Genomic DNA, 18498 nt, shown 5'->3' with positions numbered 1-18498 from the left:
TAGGGGAGGCGGGGTGTGTGATGGAGACGGAGAGTCGGTGGGTGATGGGCCGAGCGTGAGATGGACGGAAGAGGTGAAGAATCTTCGCGATAGACCGTTTGGTCATGGCCGCATCAAGAGGTATGTTACGGTTGAAAGGTCAGCTGGATGAGGGAGATTGTTCACGAGTTATACATACTTCGGGAGAAGCTTCTCGTGCCGGCCACCAAAGCCTTCCGACTATCCATCTCGCGCAGTCAAGCCAGCATCTCAAATCTTCCGCTCTATCACCAACGTCGACTCCCAATCGCTGAGGTGGAGAGGACTAACCGCCGGTCTCACCTCCTTCCTAGTCCAACGCACGCCTACGTCCTCTCCTGCAGTAATACCCAGGAGCCGCCGTGAGCATTTCCTAGCCGTCTTCATCATCTTTTGCGCAAAGGCCCACTCCGCTCCTCCATACATAACATGAACGCAAACCTTACGAAACCGCCCGGTCCACCTCTCGTCAAAACAATCCATCATCTCTTCTTCGCCCTCCAGCCACTCTGCACCGTAATAGTGGCTTCGACACCACATACGATCCCAGTATAAGTCCAAACACGCGTTCTCTCCGAGTCCATGATAGATACAATCGAGAAACTCGGTGTCGTCCTCTTTCGCTTTCTCGAGAAAACGTGCGATTTCGCGTCGCGTGTACTTGGGACGAACAGGCCAGTGCAGTTTAAACCGCACAGTACGACCGGGTTGGAACACAATGCTATCAATGTTGGCGCTGCCACCGTAGGTCAGACTGTTGAAAGCAGGTAGTGCCCGCGGTTCGTCCAACAAAGTTAAATCTTCCATCACAGGTATCGGGTCATCGAACACGAACGTACGCCATCGACGAAATACGTCCATCGCTTCGGCGTGGACCTGTTTATTGGCTAGCAACCATTTGGGTAGACCAATGATTGCATATCCGGGATAGTAGCGGGAAGGAGTCGCGAAGTCGCGAACTACAGCCCGGACGCAGGTCTGTTTGCTGGCGGTGGATGCGCGGGGGGAAGGGCCGAAGACGTAGGCGTATATCTTTTCTCGAAGCTCGGCTGGGAGGTCGAGAAGGAGGCTATGTGACGAGATAGGGGCTGATGTAGCCGACGCGGTGGACTTGGATGTTTCGAGGTGGTCGAGGTTTGAGGTGTCTTCGATGCTGGAGCGGTTTGTGCATGTTGAGTCCATCGCGGCTTCCAGGTTAGCAATGAGTTGACCTGAGGAAGTTAGAGGCATTGATGTAATGTGCACTGTTCTCGACTTTTTAATCGGGTCACGAAGAGGGTAGCCCAGGCAGCATTCGTCGCGCCTTCCTTCACTACCAGAAGAGGTCCGTGCCCGCGATCACGAGAATATCTAGCGCCGAATCACAAACCCTCTCGCATATAATTACCAGTGTTCCTTTAGGACTGTCTCTTCTTCCCGAGTCAAGCAATTCACAGACGACACTCAAGCAATCACCTTCCGCCCACCACCCTGGCTGCTACAACCAGTCCTCATCAGTCAAGCTCATAGCTCAAATACCACCGAGACGACGACATGGCTCCTACCAAGAAACGCGCCTCGTCGCCGGCAAAAGGTATTCGCTCCTCGAAGCGCTTGAAGGTCCAGACACCAAAGGCTCGGCCTACGATCTCGACTATTCCCACTCAGGACGGATGCGCATTTCTAAACCTTCCGCGAGAGATCAGAAACCAAGTCTACATGGAATCGCTCAAGGGGCTGGACCTTACATTCCGCGTGAATAAGCTCATCATTGCTGCGACACCAAACTCCGAAGGCTACATCAGACACCCGGGACTAACTAAACGTGGCCTCCCGCTATGGTCACTGTCAAGTCAACAGATTTGTTACGAAGTCCTGGACTTGATCGCACGTAACTACACGTTCCAACCTTATGGGCGCCCAAGAATTGCAGAAATTCAAATGGACGAAGGAGTCCCGAACACGCTAGTTTTCAGTGAAGGTGGCGTAGGAAACATCAAGTTATGGCCTTCCTTTGACCGTACCGCTAGAAGCACTGGTGTCGTTGGCGACCAGTCTGTACCTTTCCTCAAGTTAATGGACAGCCTCTCCCTGAAGGATGCGTATCTGGGGATAGTTTGGCAATATGCTCACGAGCGGGGAGACCCAAAGGATAACGATCCCACGGATCTGACTGAAGAATGGGGAAAAGATTGGCAAGGGATGTTTCGCAAAGTCAAGGTCAATGTTATGATCAGAGGTCTCAAGAAGGATACTACACCATTGTGGATTATGGATGAGGCGGAGAAGTTTGCACTGAGACTAGTCGGTACTGGTGGAGCTGTGGTGTGGGAGGATCCAACTGATATGGTTCGGGTGTTCTGGAGGTTTATGTCAGGGTGGTACAAGCAAAAGGCGTGGGTAGGACGTCTCACCGTCGAGCGGAAGGTGTGAGCAAACGCATTCGAGAAGAACACATAATCATTCCTGGTATCTCATGGCCCCACCGTTCAAGGCAGTCATCAGAACGGTTTCAATAGTCGAGGGCTGTTCGCTGCAGTTCCAGCCAATATAGTCGTCCATACCTAGGTATCGAGGCCTCGGTCTTCGTCAGAGACACGACGCTAGCCACATCCAGTTAGCTCTATGTCAATACGACAGCTACTTAAACTTCGATCCCACTCGTGAGGCCATGTTTTCTTATCTCTACAGCATCGCCTTCGTAGCGGCGTACTTTCATCTCGCCCCTTCCTGTCAGGCTCTCGCCAGATAGTAACACCTCCCAACATGCATCTCCGCAACGCAAAACGCTACTCACCCGACGACGGACCCTACGTCCCCCGTAAGCGCCGCCAACGCAGCACAAAAGAGGATCTTGAACGATCAAGACTCATCACCACTCAGAATGAGCAGTCACCAATCTTCACTCGCCTGCCCCGCGAATTGCGCGACATGATCTGGGAGCACGCATTCGGCTCCGATGAAACTACCTTTCATTACCGTAACCTCGCCATCGATGCCAAAAACCGAAAGTACCCCTCGAGCTGTCTCGATGACCACTATATGGGCCTTCCCGAATGGCTACTTTCGTGCAAAACGATTCTTGGGGAAGCGCTTGAACTCTTCTACAGGACGCAGACATATGTCCCAACCACACAATATGGAAGAACAAAACGAAGAGTAAGCCTAACACCAAAAGTTCGCCGCAGAGTTTTCAGTGCGAAATCATGTTATCGTGCACCACCCAACCCGGTGGACCGCAGCGAGTATAAAAACACACTTCTCTTCAACAACAGCATTAAGAACGTCGAAATGACATGGAAAGTCACGTTGAATTGGCAAGGGGCTACAGGCGCCGCGAAAGACCTGTGGCTTGCGCCGGACGAGGTTGACACCATGTTTGTGCAATACCTGCAGCGGCTCCAACCAGATCTCAAAGACGTTAAATTCGTCTGCGAAGTGGCATTCTTCTGCCAGGTGTGCAGTTATGTGCGTACAGAAGCGGACGCACACAACAAGAAGAGAAGGGAAAAGCGAAGAAAGAGCCTAGATGGCAAGATAGAAGGACTTCGTGGGTGTTGCAGAGGCCTGACTGTGGAACTTCAGAGTAACGTGTGCGAGCACTGCGAATTGGACAGTTCGGATCAGCTTTTCGAGGAGAAGGCGACGGTGGAAGTGTGGGCGAAGGGTATCGTTGGTAGTGATGCGGAGGTGCACGAATGCGATGATACGAGAGACACGTCCTACTATGAAAAGGAAACAGTCTTGAGGACTATCAGGGTTTCCACGCAGAAATTATGAATGCGCGGTAGTGCAGCGTCTAGACTTAGGGGCCGAGAACAGCGAAGAAAGCTAGGTAACCCACTGCCAATACTAGATATCAGCAAACACATCATCATACCCGTCCCGCCATCCCCCCTTTACTCCCCTCATCCGCCCCATCCCCCACCCCCTGCTGTTCAGGCGCCCACCCGCCATCCTCCACACTCCTAACCAACTCATGCACCTCAAGCCTCGAATCCACAATCTCCCTCCCATTAACAAGATCATTTTCATCCGCCCTCTTCCCCGCCTCCTCCTCATTCCCCGCAATCCCCGCCTTAACATGGCGATGCACCAGCCTCTTCCTCGCAACATCAAAGTCCACATCCACGAACCAAAGCTCATCCATGAGCTGCGCAGCTTCGTTCCAAGGCGCCTTGTTCAAAGAACAATAGTTGCCTTCGAAAATCACGATGCGGACGGATGGCGCGATGGCGATGTCGTTTTCGACGGGGTCTTTGAGCGCGTGGTCGAAACTGGGGGCGTAGAGTGTTGAGGTCTCTGGACATATGGGGTCGCGTAGCTTTTTCACGAGGCTGTGGAAGGAGTCGCCGTCGAATGTGAATGCCGCGCCTCTTCTCGCGTGGGCGCTGTCGGGATCGGGCATTGCATCGAGTTGTTGGCGCGAGAGGTGGAAGCCGTCCATTGGTATGAAGGCTGAGAGTGGGTTGCTATTAGCGGTACCAGGGGATTGCTGTGCATGTTTCTCGTTGAGTTTGGTTGAGACGATGGCTGCTAGTGTTGTTTTGCCTGGTCGTGGTCAGCGGGTTGGAGGGTTGAGGTTCGTGCGTGTACTGTACCGGACCCTGGGATACCGGATACGGCGATTAGCAAGCGCTTTGATGCAGGGACATCTTGATATTGGTCTGCGGTCTCGTCAGTACGTGTATCTTATTTCCAACTTATAATATCACATACCCCAGACCTTGTTCACTAGGCGCTCTACTTGTTCTTCCATGTTGATGTAATCTTGAAATGGCTCGAAATTTGTTCTGTGTCAGAAATCGCGTAAAAGTCTTTATATCTTGCTATCCTGGAGTCGATCGGGATCGCCAGCATCCAAGGCGGGATGGCTGGCTTTTAGTTCGCTCATCCGCATTTGCAGATTGTGGGGGCTCGGCGGCGTGAGTGGACCGCTGACGTCGCGCGGGAGGTTGGCGGGTTGGAATAGCTGGCATCCTTGTTATGCTTTCAGCCCTGTATCATGTTTTGGCGTCAAGAGTAGGTGTTATTCTGTGTAATGTGTACTACCCAGGTATGCTTCGAAATGCATCCTGGAAAGGTTGAAGTTTCTGTGGCATGACGGGCACCGAATGACTGCATTCGTAGTAACATACGGACGACCAGTCGCTGTAACTGACCCAAACCCCATCGCAGGCGAATACAGCTGTAGATCTTTCGAACGATGAGTAAAGCGAATTGTGATTCTTATCGCGTGCGACTGATTGAAGATGGAAGTAGAGTTCTTTTGGCCATGGCGTCACGCGTCATCCAATCACAACGCAGCAGGAACCAAGGCCGCTCTGCCTGGGCAAATATGTCCGATATAGCCGGCGCATTGCTGTCGCTGTCAGCTAAGAGCTAAGAGCTAAGTCAACGTAGCAGAGATATGCCCCGAAGCCTCGCGCCACCGCAGTCGTCCCGAAGAGCTTGAGAGCAATTGGTCAAACGCGTCGTGAAACGCGTCGTACCCGTTCGACGTCATTATGCTCCCGCCAGCCCTCCTCGCGCTCCTCTTCACGCTCCTCCCACACGTGTCCGCCGCCGACCACAAGGTACCGACTAGCAACGAATCGCTGCTATGGGGCCCTTATCGTCCGAATCTGTATCTGGGGCTGCGCGCCCGCATGCCCAAAAGTCTCATTGCGGGCGTCATGTGGGGAAAGCTGGAAGATGTAGAGACGAGTAAGCAGACACTTTGAGGATATGCGTACAGCGCTAACTAGTTCTATAGCACTCCGACATGACGTGAACCAGAGCGACGGCATGGCCAAATACGGTTGGATCTCATACGATACACGAGAAGGCGGCCGACAAATGATAGAAGACGTCGGAAACAAGATAAACCTCATAACCGAGTTCATAAAGCACTCTGAAGGCCAGAGCCAGGGGAATTGGGGTTTGCGCATCAAGGGCATGCCTAGGCCTGATGCACCCAAAGACCTCAAGACTACCGTGGTCTTCTACATTGGCATGGAGGCCATGGAAGCCTGTGCCGACTGCAAGCTCGAAGCGCGTCAACAGTTTGAGGCCGACGAGAAGACGGTTCAAGCTGTGAATATGAATATTGCGCATCCGAAGTTGGGTAATGCGGGTATTCATATCCCTGTACCCATCAATGCAGATGAGAAACGTGAAATAGCGTATATCAAGACGCTGAACGTTACGGAAGATAGGCTGTGGCAGGGCAAATGTAAGTACGATGAATGCCATGATTTCTTCAATCCCATCTACCTGTGCTTCGAATCTCCCCATCGTGTCATGAACAACCAGCTGATGAGCATATGCAAGAAGCCACCTTCTTGGAGTCGCTGAAAGACCAAACGAAAGACCGCACCGAGCCAGGACCAAATGATATCGTACTGCGCAACGCTCCGGGCAATGGCAATTTGCAGCTAGTGCAGCTGGTGTGCCACGGGGAATTCGAGGTCAGCACCACGATCATGTGTTTATACTTCGACTAACCTCAAGCAGTTCGACATCCTGTACTCGAGTGATACTGCGAAGCGAGCCATGACCTGTGAGTACCCACCTCCGCCATGTTATACGGACAAGCGCCCCCATAAACTAGACATGCTAATGCCTTCCAGCCGCCGGTCTTACCACCAGTCTAGAGGAAACCCTCGCATCCTTCGCCAAGAACTTCGACGCAGTGTTCACCCCGAAAACCCCCTTCACCACCGTCATGCACCGCGCCTTCTCTCGGAATACTTTCTCCAATCTGCTAGGTGGACTAGGCTACTTTACCGGCACTGCCAAGGTCGACACGTCGAAGAAGGCCATATACGCTGAGACCACTGCAAACTTCTGGCAGAAGTCAGTCGACGCAAAGAAGCATACAACACCGGAGACGAAAGGCCCGTATGAGCTCCTCACTCATACGCCATCTCGTGCAGCCTTTCCAAGGGGCTTCCTATGGGATGAGGGCTTTCATCTTCTCCTTGTCGTCGAGTGGGATGCTGATCTCGCTCTCGAGGTGATTCGCGACTGGCTCTTAAACCTCATGGATGATGATGGCTGGATAGCAAGAGAGCAGATTCTAGGCGCGGAAGCCGAGGGTGCCACGCCTGCTGAATTCGTCACCCAATTCCCGCACATTGCGAATCCACCAACGATGTTTCTGGTCATCTCAAAGTTCATCGATATGCTGAAAGGGACGACCAAGTATCATGGTCACGAATCCCTGTACCTTGCCAAAGCAGAGACGGGGAAAGCTTTGGTGACGAAGATGTATCCGTACCTCAAGAAGCACTACGATTGGTTCCGGAAGTCGCAATCTGGAGATGTTGAGGCCCATTCGATTCCATCGGCCAATCTGAATGAGGGCTACCGATGGCGTGGCCGGACTCCAGGCACGAATTTCGCCAGCGGAATGGACGATTACCCTCGAGCGGAACCTCCCGACATCACCGAGTTGCATTTGGACGCCTTGTGCTGGGTCGGCGTAATGGCACGAACACTAGAACGCATCGCCTTCTTCACCGAAAACGCCCACGACGCGCTCACATACCAAAACCACATCCGCGGCATCAAGACCAACATCGACACGATACACTGGTCAAAAGAACCAAACACCTACTGCGACGCCGTAGTCCGCAACGACCTACACACGCACGCCTGCCACAAAGGCTACATCTCCATCTTCCCTCTCCTCACCGGCTTCACCGACCCCTCCCACCCACATCTCCCCGCCATGCTAACCCTCCTCCGCGACCCCAACCACCTCTGGACCGACTTTGGCGTCCGTAGCCTCAGCCCCGAAGACGACGCATACGGAAAAGACGACAACTACTGGCGCTCGCCCATCTGGATAAACATAAACTACCTCCTCCTCACCAACCTCCTCGACCTCGCCCAAATCCCCGGCCCCTCACAACAACGCTGCCGCGAAATCTACATCGAACTCCGCAGCAACATCGTGCACACCGTGTTCAATTCGTACCTCCAAACAGGCTATATCTGGGAACAATACGACCCTGTCAAAGGCGCTGGACAACGTACCCAGCACTTCACGGGCTGGTCGGCGTTGGTGGTCAAGATTATGGCTATGCCTGATTTGGAGAGGGATGATGGCGTCACGGAGAAGGTGAAGGGGTATTATGAGGAGGCGAAGAAGCAGGCGGGGATGAATCAGAGGACGGGGGCGGGGAGCGTGGTGTTTGCGGTGGTGTTTATGTGGTTTGTGTATGTGACGCGGAGGAGGTTTGCGGGGACTTTGAGGGGGTTGCGGAGGGGGAAGTGAGGGTAGTTATGGAAGAGGAGGTGTTATTGCGCTTTCTGTGGACAGTGATGGTGGTAGAGGGAAGTTACTGGACTCTGCTGCTCATGGTATACCTATACATTCTTAGCTCTACGGTCCTTCCAAGGAGACCACCGATGAGAACTACGCGGTGCATGTAGGTTGTTCAATTTGGAGCCAGGGCTTAAATTCTTCCAAAGCTAGGAATATCTGGTAAGAGACACCACAGGAGAGATGCGGCCGTACGCGCGTATGTCTGTAATGGTATGAAGTGGAAAAGACTGAGACTATTAGAAGGAGCTCAAATTTACTGTATTGATGTTGATGACTATTGCAAGGCCAGTACCAATTGCCAATGTTGTTCAGTGCTCCTATGCGACATGTTTAGCCGAGTCTTTGCGCCTCGCATATGGCCCTAAAGTACTTTCCCGGAGGAGTTCCATTCTTCCAATTGCTCCTTCCGTCATTCTCGTTCTTCAGTAAGAAGCGCGTGCTTCCGCCAACCAATTCCCTCGCCCATGCCTCAATCGACTGACATAAGTCGGCGAAATATTGTCTCTTGTGCTCGAGCTTAGGCTCAGCCCAAGCTCGTGCGTTATCCAAAAGCTTTCCGTTCTCCTGAAAACCGTGAGGGACTTTGATTTCCACTGACATGCTTCTGCACCGTCCGCGAAGCTGTTTGAACCGATCACGTACATCGGGGTTCCGCACAGGGACCTTACTGTGCCACTTTGGTACCTGGCTTGGATCCATGCGAGGTCCTTCCGGATTATTAGAGAATACCTCACAGCGTACGTCCAGTTCCGGCGGATTCCATAACGCAAGACACTTCAGAAACGTATCGTTATATCCGGGATGCCAGGAACTTGGTAATGGAAAGGAATTTCCGACCACTTCGAGTGGCTCGTTGAGTTTTACGTGACGTATATTTTGGTTGAGTACCAGGGGGTTCCTCCGGGTGGGCGAAAGTTTCCATTGGGCGTATGGCGCAAGGTCGATGTGCTCAAAGCACTGCGTTCGGTGGAAGACTTCGAGTGCTTCAGACAGAATCGTCTTGCTAGATAGCATCCACATCGGAAGACCGTCTTCCTGATCACAGTACACGCGACCCGGTGCGTAGATTGGCAGCATTATGATCTTCGTCTCGCCGAAACTCAATATGCGCATCATGTCCGCACCCAGGGCATACTCGTAGATCTGGTCGCGTAATTCGCGTGGTAGACGAGCGAGCGGAGAGGGGTTGCCGGAATACTGGCTGGTACATGCCGTAGTCGTTAGGCTCTGGAGCGGGTCGAATATGCCGTTGTAAGACTTGTCATTGCGGAGAAGCATGGAGAAAGTTTCGAAAATAGGAGAAGATTAAGAATGGGTAGGTATGATCTCTGGCGGATGCTCAAATTCACTTCTGCGAGTCTAACCAGCAACAGAGATCTGTGTCTGTCTATCTGATTTATACCGTCGCAGGTATGAGGGCGGGTCAGGTGCTTCCACCGTTGTCTCAGCAGCGATGCCAAGCTTTGACGCAGGAGACTTCATTTTGCGATAGCACCGAGCAACGCGTAGGAAAAGGGCAATGATCGACAAAGAACCATGACCGACAAGAGACCGTGCGTCTTCATCTGGTGCTTCCGAAACCACAAGGAATGCGAGAATGTTCGATGATGGGGGCGCATTCTGGAGAGGCCATGGCTCTCGGTAGGACCTCGGGACCCATCCCACACGGCACCTCGATGGCACGTGCGTGGGAATATACCTACCTAGGTAGGTACACACTCACACGCCGTCGTCTATCCAACTCATCGTAAGTGGTTGCTCGTCGCTGGCAGATTCATATGTGATACCAGCGTATCGCATCTTCGTTTGATCAAGTAAGAGGCGTGTATGCTATGCAGTTTACTACCCCACACGAGTTGTCGTGAAAACTGATGTACGTCGGTTGTGTTCATCGCTGCTCACATGGCCCCAGGGGTATGCTGTATTAGAACAATGTCGCAGTTTCGGCTACACATTGATTGAGAATCTCAGAGCTTGCCACTTCACGACTGTACATTGGTAGTACCGAGCGATTCTAAGGTTGGTGTTACCGAACCAAAGTTGGGTCGTCACGTGACCCGCTGATGCCTGGCGACCTCGGGATCCACAGATGTCCCGAACGCACATAAACCATCGTTTCTCATCGTCGCATTTCCATATCTACCCTCACTGATACCATCCTGCCATTACTTTTTGGGAGTAACGCAATCGTACTTCTCACGATGATGGATCAGCAACAATCCCCTCTCTTCCGCCTACCTCGCGAGCTGCGCGACAACATATACGAACACTATGCGCATGACGAGAAGGGCCTTTTTTACGACTATGCCTCAAACAAGATGCGGTATGAGAGCCAGAACAAACATCAGGACAAGAACGCGCTGACACGCTGTTGCAAGCAAGCAGCCGAGGAGATGAAGGGTGTGGCCAAGCGAGCTAACACTCTAACCTTCCTTCCTGCACGCTCGCACCGAGACGGCGTCGAATTCAACAATCTTGACTCCAAAGCCGGCCGCTTCGAACGCCTGCTACAGCTGTCACGGCGTATGAAGATGCACATACTACATCACGTTGCTCAAGACGGGTGCGTCACCCCAACCATTGTAGATCGGGTTGCTGCGCAGTTTCCCGGCATATCTCGTTACTATCGCGCCGTATACAGCGCTATCAAGCATGGGCGAGACTTGTACGCGCAGAACTCGGTTTCGCGTTCGGACCATACCTGGCGATGGCAGACGTCGGCGACTTTGTGCGACGCCATACAATACACCCTCGATCTAGCCTCCTCTCATCCTGCATTCGAGGATGCAGCTGCCAGGGCATCTTCCAGTCCCTACATGTGCCATGGCATGATGCCGCCCTTCCTGCCTGGGTCCCACAACATTGTCCTTGCATGGAAACCAAACTGGTGGCTGATACCTACAGAGTCTGATCTGACCCTCGAGTCCTATCTAGCGGACCCGTCGCGTCGCGATCTTATCGGCGAGATCGACCCGCGCTCTGAACCAATGGTGCCTGTCGCCTGGTACTTTTCTGCAACGTCCATTGCTATCAACTTTTTGAAAGCACTACCACCAACCGATCGCATATCTCACCGTACGACAATCATAATCAAAGAAGACAAGAGGGGCGTGGCATATCCAGAGTCGCACGTGCGGGGGCTCACGCCTTTCCTACTGGAAAATCCACATCTTCGTGTCGAACTACAAGTAGGGTTCTGGAACAACCTGATGCATCCAGTATGGTTAGAATCAACAAAGTATCATCGACGGAGCCAAACTGTCATCCCCAAAGAGAATATGTTGCGCCCCTTTGCCGATTTTCTGGACGAACTTGAATCCTTCTCCGCCAACGGAGTCAACTCCAATGCCCTCAAGGTAGTGATCGAAGGCCAGAAGACCGAGTCAACTTTGTTATGGGAAGTACTAAAGCACGCTGCCAGTCTGCAAGAGGCCCTGGCAGAATCCGACTACATAAAGCAACACCATGAGATCGATCGCAGACTGGTCCGCTACGAGCCTGATGACGACGAAACTTTACACGACTACGCTATGAGAGACCGCTTCCAGCTGCCATGTGATCTCCCACCTTCTTTCCATGCCATGGTTCGCCGCATCACTCTGGATGAATCCTTTATTCATTTTGATGGAGATACCGGTGCATTATGGGCTTCCACAAGAGAGATCTCGGTTAGGAAGGCCTGGTCGCCACAACAGTTTTACGACGAGTGGTATGGCTTCTTCGGATACCAGTGCACAGCACTGCCGGCCGGAGGAGTCCCAGCCTTCTTCGCAACGTACGAGCTTCAGCAGCTACTATGTGGAGCTCACCCATGGAAGTGGGTGTCTTCAGATGGGTTGGAAACCTTCGAGTACTCTCCATCTGGATTAACTGGCCAGAATTACATACCCTTTGTCATATAGACCAATGGATATTGCCTACTACTGCGAAAGCTTAGTAGCCACAGCGATTCTTGCTTGATTGACCACACTCGAGATGAGGAACAAAGTTCTCGCCTGTTGTAACTCCATCCAAAGTTATCTGCAACATACCCGTGACGTAGTCACACCGATGTCTAGTCTACTAGAGCTAGCTGTACATCCCATCATACACCTTTCTCGTATGCCTCTCCAACTCTCACATCCTTCAGCCAGAGTAGTATCGCACGCGACAAAGAAAGGCAGTGATAAGAGCCAGGGAACAAGTTCATTCGCGTCTGGACCATCGATTCTAGAGTACATTCTATAGCTAATGCTACTGTTCCTGTCAACACTGCATTTATCCCATTAACAACCTATTTGCATGCACCCTTGTACCCATCCGCTTGAGCAGCAGCAAGATAACGGCAAACATTGTACGTATCAGTCTCCTTGTAGTAAACCACCGCCAGCGCACCACCATTACCAGCGGGCCACTTGCTACCCTGCCCCCACTGCGGGATCGAGACCTAGAACGCAAAAACAAGACTAGTCAGCAACCATTTCACCAAGCCAAGCTACATGATCATATTACTCACCCATTTGTACGTATCATCCGAGTTGGAAGGGCAGAGCTTCCTGTCATCAGGCGCAGTGAAGGAGCGCGATGCTTCGGGAATTTCTTGCGTAGTCGCCCAGTTCTTGACGACGATATCTTGGAGTTGGGTTGCTGTCATGGGGATGTAGGTGCCGTCGTACTGCTGGCAGGCAACATTGGAGAAGCCGTTGAACTTTGCGGCCATGGTTGCGGCGGCAAAGAACGCGGCAGGGAGGAGGTACTGGAGTTGCATCTTGGGATATCTGTTGAGGTTGGAGAATGAAGTTTGAAGTGGTGATGTGCGACTGTAGATCTAGAGTGATGAAGCAAAAAACGGAGGATGTGAAGATCTTTATGTATTCATCATTGTACCTGCGTATTGTAGGGCCGAGATATTTAATATTTGCTCATGCGCTGAATTGCTAAGAGATGCGCATACGTCAGATGCACTGTGCTATGCTGCGCTGCGCTGGAAACGCGGTCAGTCATTTTACCAGGTAAGCCTAGATGCGAGAAACACCGAATACGCAGATATCGCATCAATCATCGTAAGATTTGGCACATGGGAGAGCTCAAACAACCACTCGATTAGCGCACGAGATTTCGACACGGAGAAATTCAATGCGATGATGCGGTGAACTTGGCTGACAGAACGCTTACAGAAGAGCGGATTGTGTGCGTATGTACATGATACCCAGCCGGAGGTTTGGCGTCGGACCGAAAATATAGTGATGTTCATTCATTGTGCTTCATAAACATCCGTAGTACGTCGCAAAGGAGATGTCCAGACCGCTAGAAAGGTGGCTGAGCCGGCTAATCAAGCGTGGCTGGAAAGACAGAAACGCGCCGAATTGAGGCCGGTCGCACACTACGCGATCACACCAATCCTGTCAACATCCGGCGCGTACGCACTTCCAACACCAGAGATGGTGATGGTATTGGTACCCGTGGTGCTGAAACCCGACAACTCGACGCCGTAGTTCTTATATACATCTTTGTCCCAGTTGTATCCGCTCAGAGGGAAGCTGACGGTCTTTGCCGCACCTCCGTTCACGCTAATCGCTGCGACGCGCTCGTTGCTGCCGCCCATGTAGTCGACCTGGCCGTTGATGTAGTCAAAGTACACTGTCTGTGTCGCTTTGGAGGTGCGGATGTTGGAGAGCGTTACGCGACCGTTTGACGAGCCGCCCAGGTTGCCGACTTTGTTGGACGAGGTGCAGCCGGAGCAGGACTGGGTGGATGCTCCCGAGGAGAGGGAGCCTGTCGATGCAGAGACGTACTTGTAAGTAGGTTTGGCCGCTGTCGAGCGGCGAATGTTCGAGAGGCGGATGGCGAGAGATCCGTGCGCTTTGACCTGCTTGGAGAGGGAAGCCTCGCTGACAGTCTTACCCGTCCAGAGATCTTTGATAGATGCCGATGCGATGTCGAGTTCGGAGAGCTGCAGGCTCAGCGTGCGCACAGTGTTGCTGAGGTCTACGACCAAGACGGCCATGTCTCCATTGGCAAGGTCGCCAGCCCAGAGGTCGCGGTCCCCGCTCCAACGCTGACGGAGAGTGACCGGCTTGACAGCGGAGTCTTGGTTGATCGCAATCAGGTCTTTGTTCTGCAGAACAGCGACGAGTTCGTTCGACAGAGCCGCTACGTCGGTCGAGACCATGAGCGCGGACTTCAGCATAGCCCACGCGGCGAAGTGCGTAGCTTGCTCGTCGAATGTCATACCAGAGTTGCCGACCATGAGCAGATCAGCATCGGCGATGTGTCCTGGAGCGACTAGACCGGACTTGGCGATATGCACAGCTTGGTTGTAGATGCGGAACATGGACGCCCAACCTGATGTAATGTCGTCCGATAGTCGGAAGGATGTCGAGATGGGCTTCGTCCATTGAGCGGGTCCCTGGAGACCTGTAGAGGTCGTGAAAGGAACACCCCATTGGCAGATTAACATTCCTGGGATACCGACTCGTTGTAGCTCCTTCCACATAACACCGAATCGGGTGACGAAATCGGTTCTGGCGTTCTTGGGAGCGTTCTGGCTAGCTGCAGGCCCGTCGGCGTAGCAGTTGTCATCTGGAAGGCTGTCAGCTTGATGATCACAGTGCGCGACCACGTTCCTTCGGACATACACTTGACGTATTCAGTGTTCAGCGTCTTGAAGAAATCCGCGTCCGCAGCTTCATGACCTAATGAGCCCAAGACAGGGCTCGGCGCCTCTGGGTCGCACATTCTCACACCGGCATCCGAGTACATTGTCCATTTCATGCCCTTTGATCTTGCAAGGTCGCTCAAAGGCTTCAACCCACCCGGAAAGGCTTTCAGATCCACCTTCAGTGCACCGCTAGTAGCGTTCCGTTGTCCATCTCTTGAAGCCCATCCGCAATCGATCTGGAAGAACTTGTAGCCAGCATCGACGAAACCGCGACTCGCAAGCGAGTTAATGGTGGTGGTGATCTTCTGGGTGTTTGGGCTACATGACATCTGGTTGTAGGAGTTCCAACCCATAACAGGCGTCTGCTGGAACGACTGCGACGCGACATGGGTCGCTCCAGCGAGGGTCAGAAGAACAGAGTTGGTTAAGATCATGGTGTGTATGTCCTGGTCGATGTGCTTCCTACCCGTCTATACGAACATCCCGTCTCTTTATACTTTCGCATTTTGAGTTCATCATCAACACGAAGAAGCCGCGAGCGACCTTTTACCGGTGGAAGGAATGAGTTCGTGCGTATACCTCTCGTATGCCGGAAGTACTCCTCGAAGTGGAAGACCTTGCGCTCGACATGTTTGGATATGATGCGCAGATCAGGGGACTATGATGCGCGACTTCAAGTTTAGTCTATTTCTTCCGTGGAATATATTGGAGGAGAGGAGTACTGCGGGGAGTTCCCGAGGCTACCTCCCTCATTCGGCACTCGCGTGGTTGAATGCCCGGGAAGAGCCTGGGCATGATATACCGGCTGTATTGCCAGCTTTGTTTCAGAGGCTCGTACAAGAATGTTAAGGTTTTTGCAGCTTTCGTGTTGTGGCGTTGAACCTCAGCATCAGGCATCGATTTTCCCCACACTCGGCGCACCTTCCTCGCTACCCCGCGCTCGCTTCACCTTCCGTGCTCATCAGCCGACGCATCTTTCCGCCTTCCCTGAATAAGTATTCCGCGATGCATCATGTCCCTACTTGCAACCTCAACATCGCTGCATTCGCCTTACCACCCTTGCGCTTTGATCACTCATTGTCTCCTTGCTCGGCTAAAACGCCGCCATCGCCAATCACAGAGCTCAAGCGTGGACTGAGTGGGCCTTCGGCCTATGGGGTATGGGGTAGGTGATCAGAGTCTGGGGAAGCTCAGTGGATCTGGAGACGACCAGAGGCTTGTAAGGCTTGACAAGCTTCGCATAACGAGGATAATGATAAGCGGAGAAAATCCCGAGCCAGGGCTCATGCCCGGTATAAAGAGCTGATCGACGCTGCGACCCCGTTGCAGATGACAAAGTTTGGTACAGGCCCAGTGCATTGGACCGGCTATTGACATCTCTCGATTTGGGGTACCTCCTTCCACGACATCTCCTACTCCGCATCCACGATCACAAACTTCGTGACATCCGTAGCTGGGCAGGGAGTACGCGACCATGGCACGCAAATATCTTGGAGGCTCTGGTGAGCGGCTGACAGTATGGATTTCCATCGCTGCCAGTACGGTACTCGTGTAAGCTACGATCAAGACATCTTCCAACACGGTTGTCTGACACTCATTAGCTTCTACGGTTACGATCAAGGTGTCTTCGGCAATGTCATCATCTCAGAGAACTTCCTCCACACCTTTGGCTACCCGTCTGCCAACATGCAAGGTGTGATGACGTCCATCTACAACATCGGCTGCTTCATCGGAGCAATGAGTACCATATGGACTGGCGACATTCTCGGACGCCCAAGGCAGATTCTCCTCGGTTCGACAATCATTGGCATCGGTGCAATCATTCAGACATGTAGTTGGACTGTAGCGAGCATGATGGTTGGGCGCATCGTGGCGGGGCTTGGTACTGGCATGAACACGGCAACGGCTGGAGTTTGGCAGGCTGAGACCAGTAAGATGAACAGTCGAGGAAAGCTCGTTATCATCCAGATGGGTACGGCATTTGCAACATACAGTGTGACATTTTGGCTAATTCGTCAACAGCGAACTGCATCACCGGCTTCAGCATCTCGAATTGGCTTACTCTCGGCTTTTCGTTCGCACCGCGCGATATCGCATGGCGTTTCCCGCTCGCGTTTCAGCTCTTCTTCACCCTATGCATCTACGCCATGTGCCCATTCCTACCAGACTCCCCTCGGTTGCTGATCCGCAAAGGCAAGATCGATGAAGCTTTGGAAGTTCTTGCTGCGCTCGAAGGCCATGGAGCGACCCCAGAATCACCCTCGGTTATCACGCAGTACAACATCATCAAGGACATTCTAGATCGCGAGCAAATGAACACATACACATGGACGCAGCTCCTTACAGGCAAGGGCCCAAGCGGTGTGCTGCGACGCATGCTTCTGGGCGCATGGATGCAGGCCATGAACCAGATCTCCGGAATCAACGTTACGAGTTACTACATGTCTTATATCTTTATCAACGCCTTGGGGATATCCGAGCTACTATCGCGCATCCTCGCTGCTGCTGGGTCTGTCGACTATCTCATCTTTGCTTGCTTGGCATACTTCGTCATTGAGCGATATGGACGTCGCAAGGTCATGATGGTCTCGGCTGCGGCATGCTCCATTTGTTGGATCGTCATCGCAGCATCGCAGGGTCAGACTGAGAAAGGTGGCGACTCGTACAAGCTCGGCATCGTCGCTGTTGCGTTCTTCTTCGTATTCTTCGCCAGCTTTGGCATGGGCGTGCTAGGGGTGCCTTGGCTGTACCCGACCGAGATCAACGCGCTTGAGATGAGGACGAAAGGCGCTTCACTCGCGATGGCGACCAACTGGATCTGCAATTATGGTGTTGTACAAGCAACCCTTCCCGGTATTCAGAACCTAGGCTACAAGTTCTGGATCATCTGGGCAGTCATCTGCTTCTCCTTCATCCCGATCACGTACTTCCTCTACCCAGAGACGGCGAACCGGACGCTTGAAGATATCGATCGCTTCTTTGAAACGCAACCCGGTATCTTGATCCATCGGAACAAGCTCGCTATACAGCTACATCGCCCAGCCGAATTCATCGAAGCTGATGCCAGGATTGCTGCGCATGAAGAGGAGAAGTTTGAGAAGGGGCTCAGCACGGAGCATGTTGAGACAAAAGAGACAGTGTGATCAGAAGCAGAGATGCCATCTAGACGTGTTCGGTGGCGCCCACTTGGCATATGACAGTGTACCTGTAAACATCCAACTAACAATGCTTTGATAAACATTGATCCATTGTTCCCGGTGAATCGCCCATTCCATCGCTCATTCCCGAAACTTCGCCGCGATAACACGCGGCCTTCTGTCTGTACAGCCGCTTGATCTTTCATCCGCGCGAAAACTTCGCTGCAAGCCTTGCACAGCAAAAGTCTTTCGAAGCGTATGCAGCGAGGCTTGTCTGGAAGAAGGCTCTTCCAAGCTTGGGCCACATCCACGCTAACCGAGAACGCGTCTTCAGCTCACGTCTACGACCAGCAAGCAGCCCTCGAGTGACGCGGCGCAACGATTGATACAGCCGGCGCACTATGTTTCTT

General features: G+C 52.6%; 9 protein-coding genes across 9 annotated transcripts; 5 read left to right on the top strand and 4 right to left on the bottom strand.

Annotated features, from left to right (window-relative positions):
- Positions 1 to 1551: 1551 nt before the first annotated feature.
- On the top strand, positions 1552 to 2430 carry J4E85_002856 (uncharacterized protein; the record flags this gene model as incomplete). The annotated part of the gene is made up of 1 exon (XM_051467129.1): positions 1552 to 2430. The coding sequence occupies one exon, from the start codon at positions 1552 to 1554 to the stop codon at positions 2428 to 2430; it is 879 nt and encodes a 292-aa protein (XP_051328288.1).
- Positions 2431 to 2763: 333 nt separating this feature from the next.
- On the top strand, positions 2764 to 3777 carry J4E85_002855 (uncharacterized protein; the record flags this gene model as incomplete). The annotated part of the gene is made up of 1 exon (XM_051467128.1): positions 2764 to 3777. One exon carries the CDS (start codon positions 2764 to 2766, stop codon positions 3775 to 3777), a length of 1014 nt encoding a protein of 337 aa, XP_051328287.1.
- A 94-nt stretch (positions 3778 to 3871) lies between these two features.
- On the bottom strand, positions 3872 to 4756 carry J4E85_002854 (uncharacterized protein; the record flags this gene model as incomplete). Its single annotated transcript, XM_051467127.1, has 3 exons — positions 3872 to 4548; positions 4599 to 4664; positions 4717 to 4756. The coding sequence occupies 3 exons, from the start codon at positions 4754 to 4756 to the stop codon at positions 3872 to 3874; spliced, it is 783 nt and encodes a 260-aa protein (XP_051328286.1).
- Positions 4757 to 5504: 748 nt separating this feature from the next.
- On the top strand, positions 5505 to 8260 carry J4E85_002853 (uncharacterized protein; the record flags this gene model as incomplete). The annotated part of the gene is made up of 5 exons (XM_051467126.1): positions 5505 to 5703; positions 5753 to 6211; positions 6292 to 6446; positions 6493 to 6538; positions 6609 to 8260. 5 exons carry the CDS (start codon positions 5505 to 5507, stop codon positions 8258 to 8260), a joined length of 2511 nt encoding a protein of 836 aa, XP_051328285.1.
- A 381-nt stretch (positions 8261 to 8641) lies between these two features.
- J4E85_002852 (uncharacterized protein) lies at positions 8642 to 9589 on the bottom strand (the record flags this gene model as incomplete). The annotated part of the gene is made up of 1 exon (XM_051467125.1): positions 8642 to 9589. The coding sequence occupies one exon, from the start codon at positions 9587 to 9589 to the stop codon at positions 8642 to 8644; it is 948 nt and encodes a 315-aa protein (XP_051328284.1).
- A 926-nt stretch (positions 9590 to 10515) lies between these two features.
- On the top strand, positions 10516 to 12213 carry J4E85_002851 (uncharacterized protein; the record flags this gene model as incomplete). The annotated part of the gene is made up of 1 exon (XM_051467124.1): positions 10516 to 12213. The coding sequence occupies one exon, from the start codon at positions 10516 to 10518 to the stop codon at positions 12211 to 12213; it is 1698 nt and encodes a 565-aa protein (XP_051328283.1).
- A 371-nt stretch (positions 12214 to 12584) lies between these two features.
- On the bottom strand, positions 12585 to 13010 carry J4E85_002850 (uncharacterized protein; the record flags this gene model as incomplete). Its single annotated transcript, XM_051467123.1, has 2 exons — positions 12585 to 12737; positions 12807 to 13010. 2 exons carry the CDS (start codon positions 13008 to 13010, stop codon positions 12585 to 12587), a joined length of 357 nt encoding a protein of 118 aa, XP_051328282.1.
- Positions 13011 to 13673: 663 nt separating this feature from the next.
- J4E85_002849 (uncharacterized protein) lies at positions 13674 to 15385 on the bottom strand (the record flags this gene model as incomplete). The annotated part of the gene is made up of 2 exons (XM_051467122.1): positions 13674 to 14872; positions 14929 to 15385. The coding sequence occupies 2 exons, from the start codon at positions 15383 to 15385 to the stop codon at positions 13674 to 13676; spliced, it is 1656 nt and encodes a 551-aa protein (XP_051328281.1).
- Positions 15386 to 16425: 1040 nt separating this feature from the next.
- J4E85_002848 (uncharacterized protein) lies at positions 16426 to 18094 on the top strand (the record flags this gene model as incomplete). The annotated part of the gene is made up of 3 exons (XM_051467121.1): positions 16426 to 16502; positions 16553 to 16923; positions 16974 to 18094. 3 exons carry the CDS (start codon positions 16426 to 16428, stop codon positions 18092 to 18094), a joined length of 1569 nt encoding a protein of 522 aa, XP_051328280.1.
- Positions 18095 to 18498: the final 404 nt, after the last annotated feature.

Source organism: Alternaria conjuncta, assembly GCF_024043145.1.
Source record: "Alternaria conjuncta strain BMP 0040 chromosome Unknown scaffold_4, whole genome shotgun sequence".
Classification (NCBI taxonomy): Eukaryota; Fungi; Ascomycota; class Dothideomycetes; order Pleosporales; family Pleosporaceae; genus Alternaria; species Alternaria conjuncta.
The sequence above is the reverse complement of the archived record's forward strand: the minus strand, read 5'-3'. Positions and strand labels throughout refer to the sequence as shown.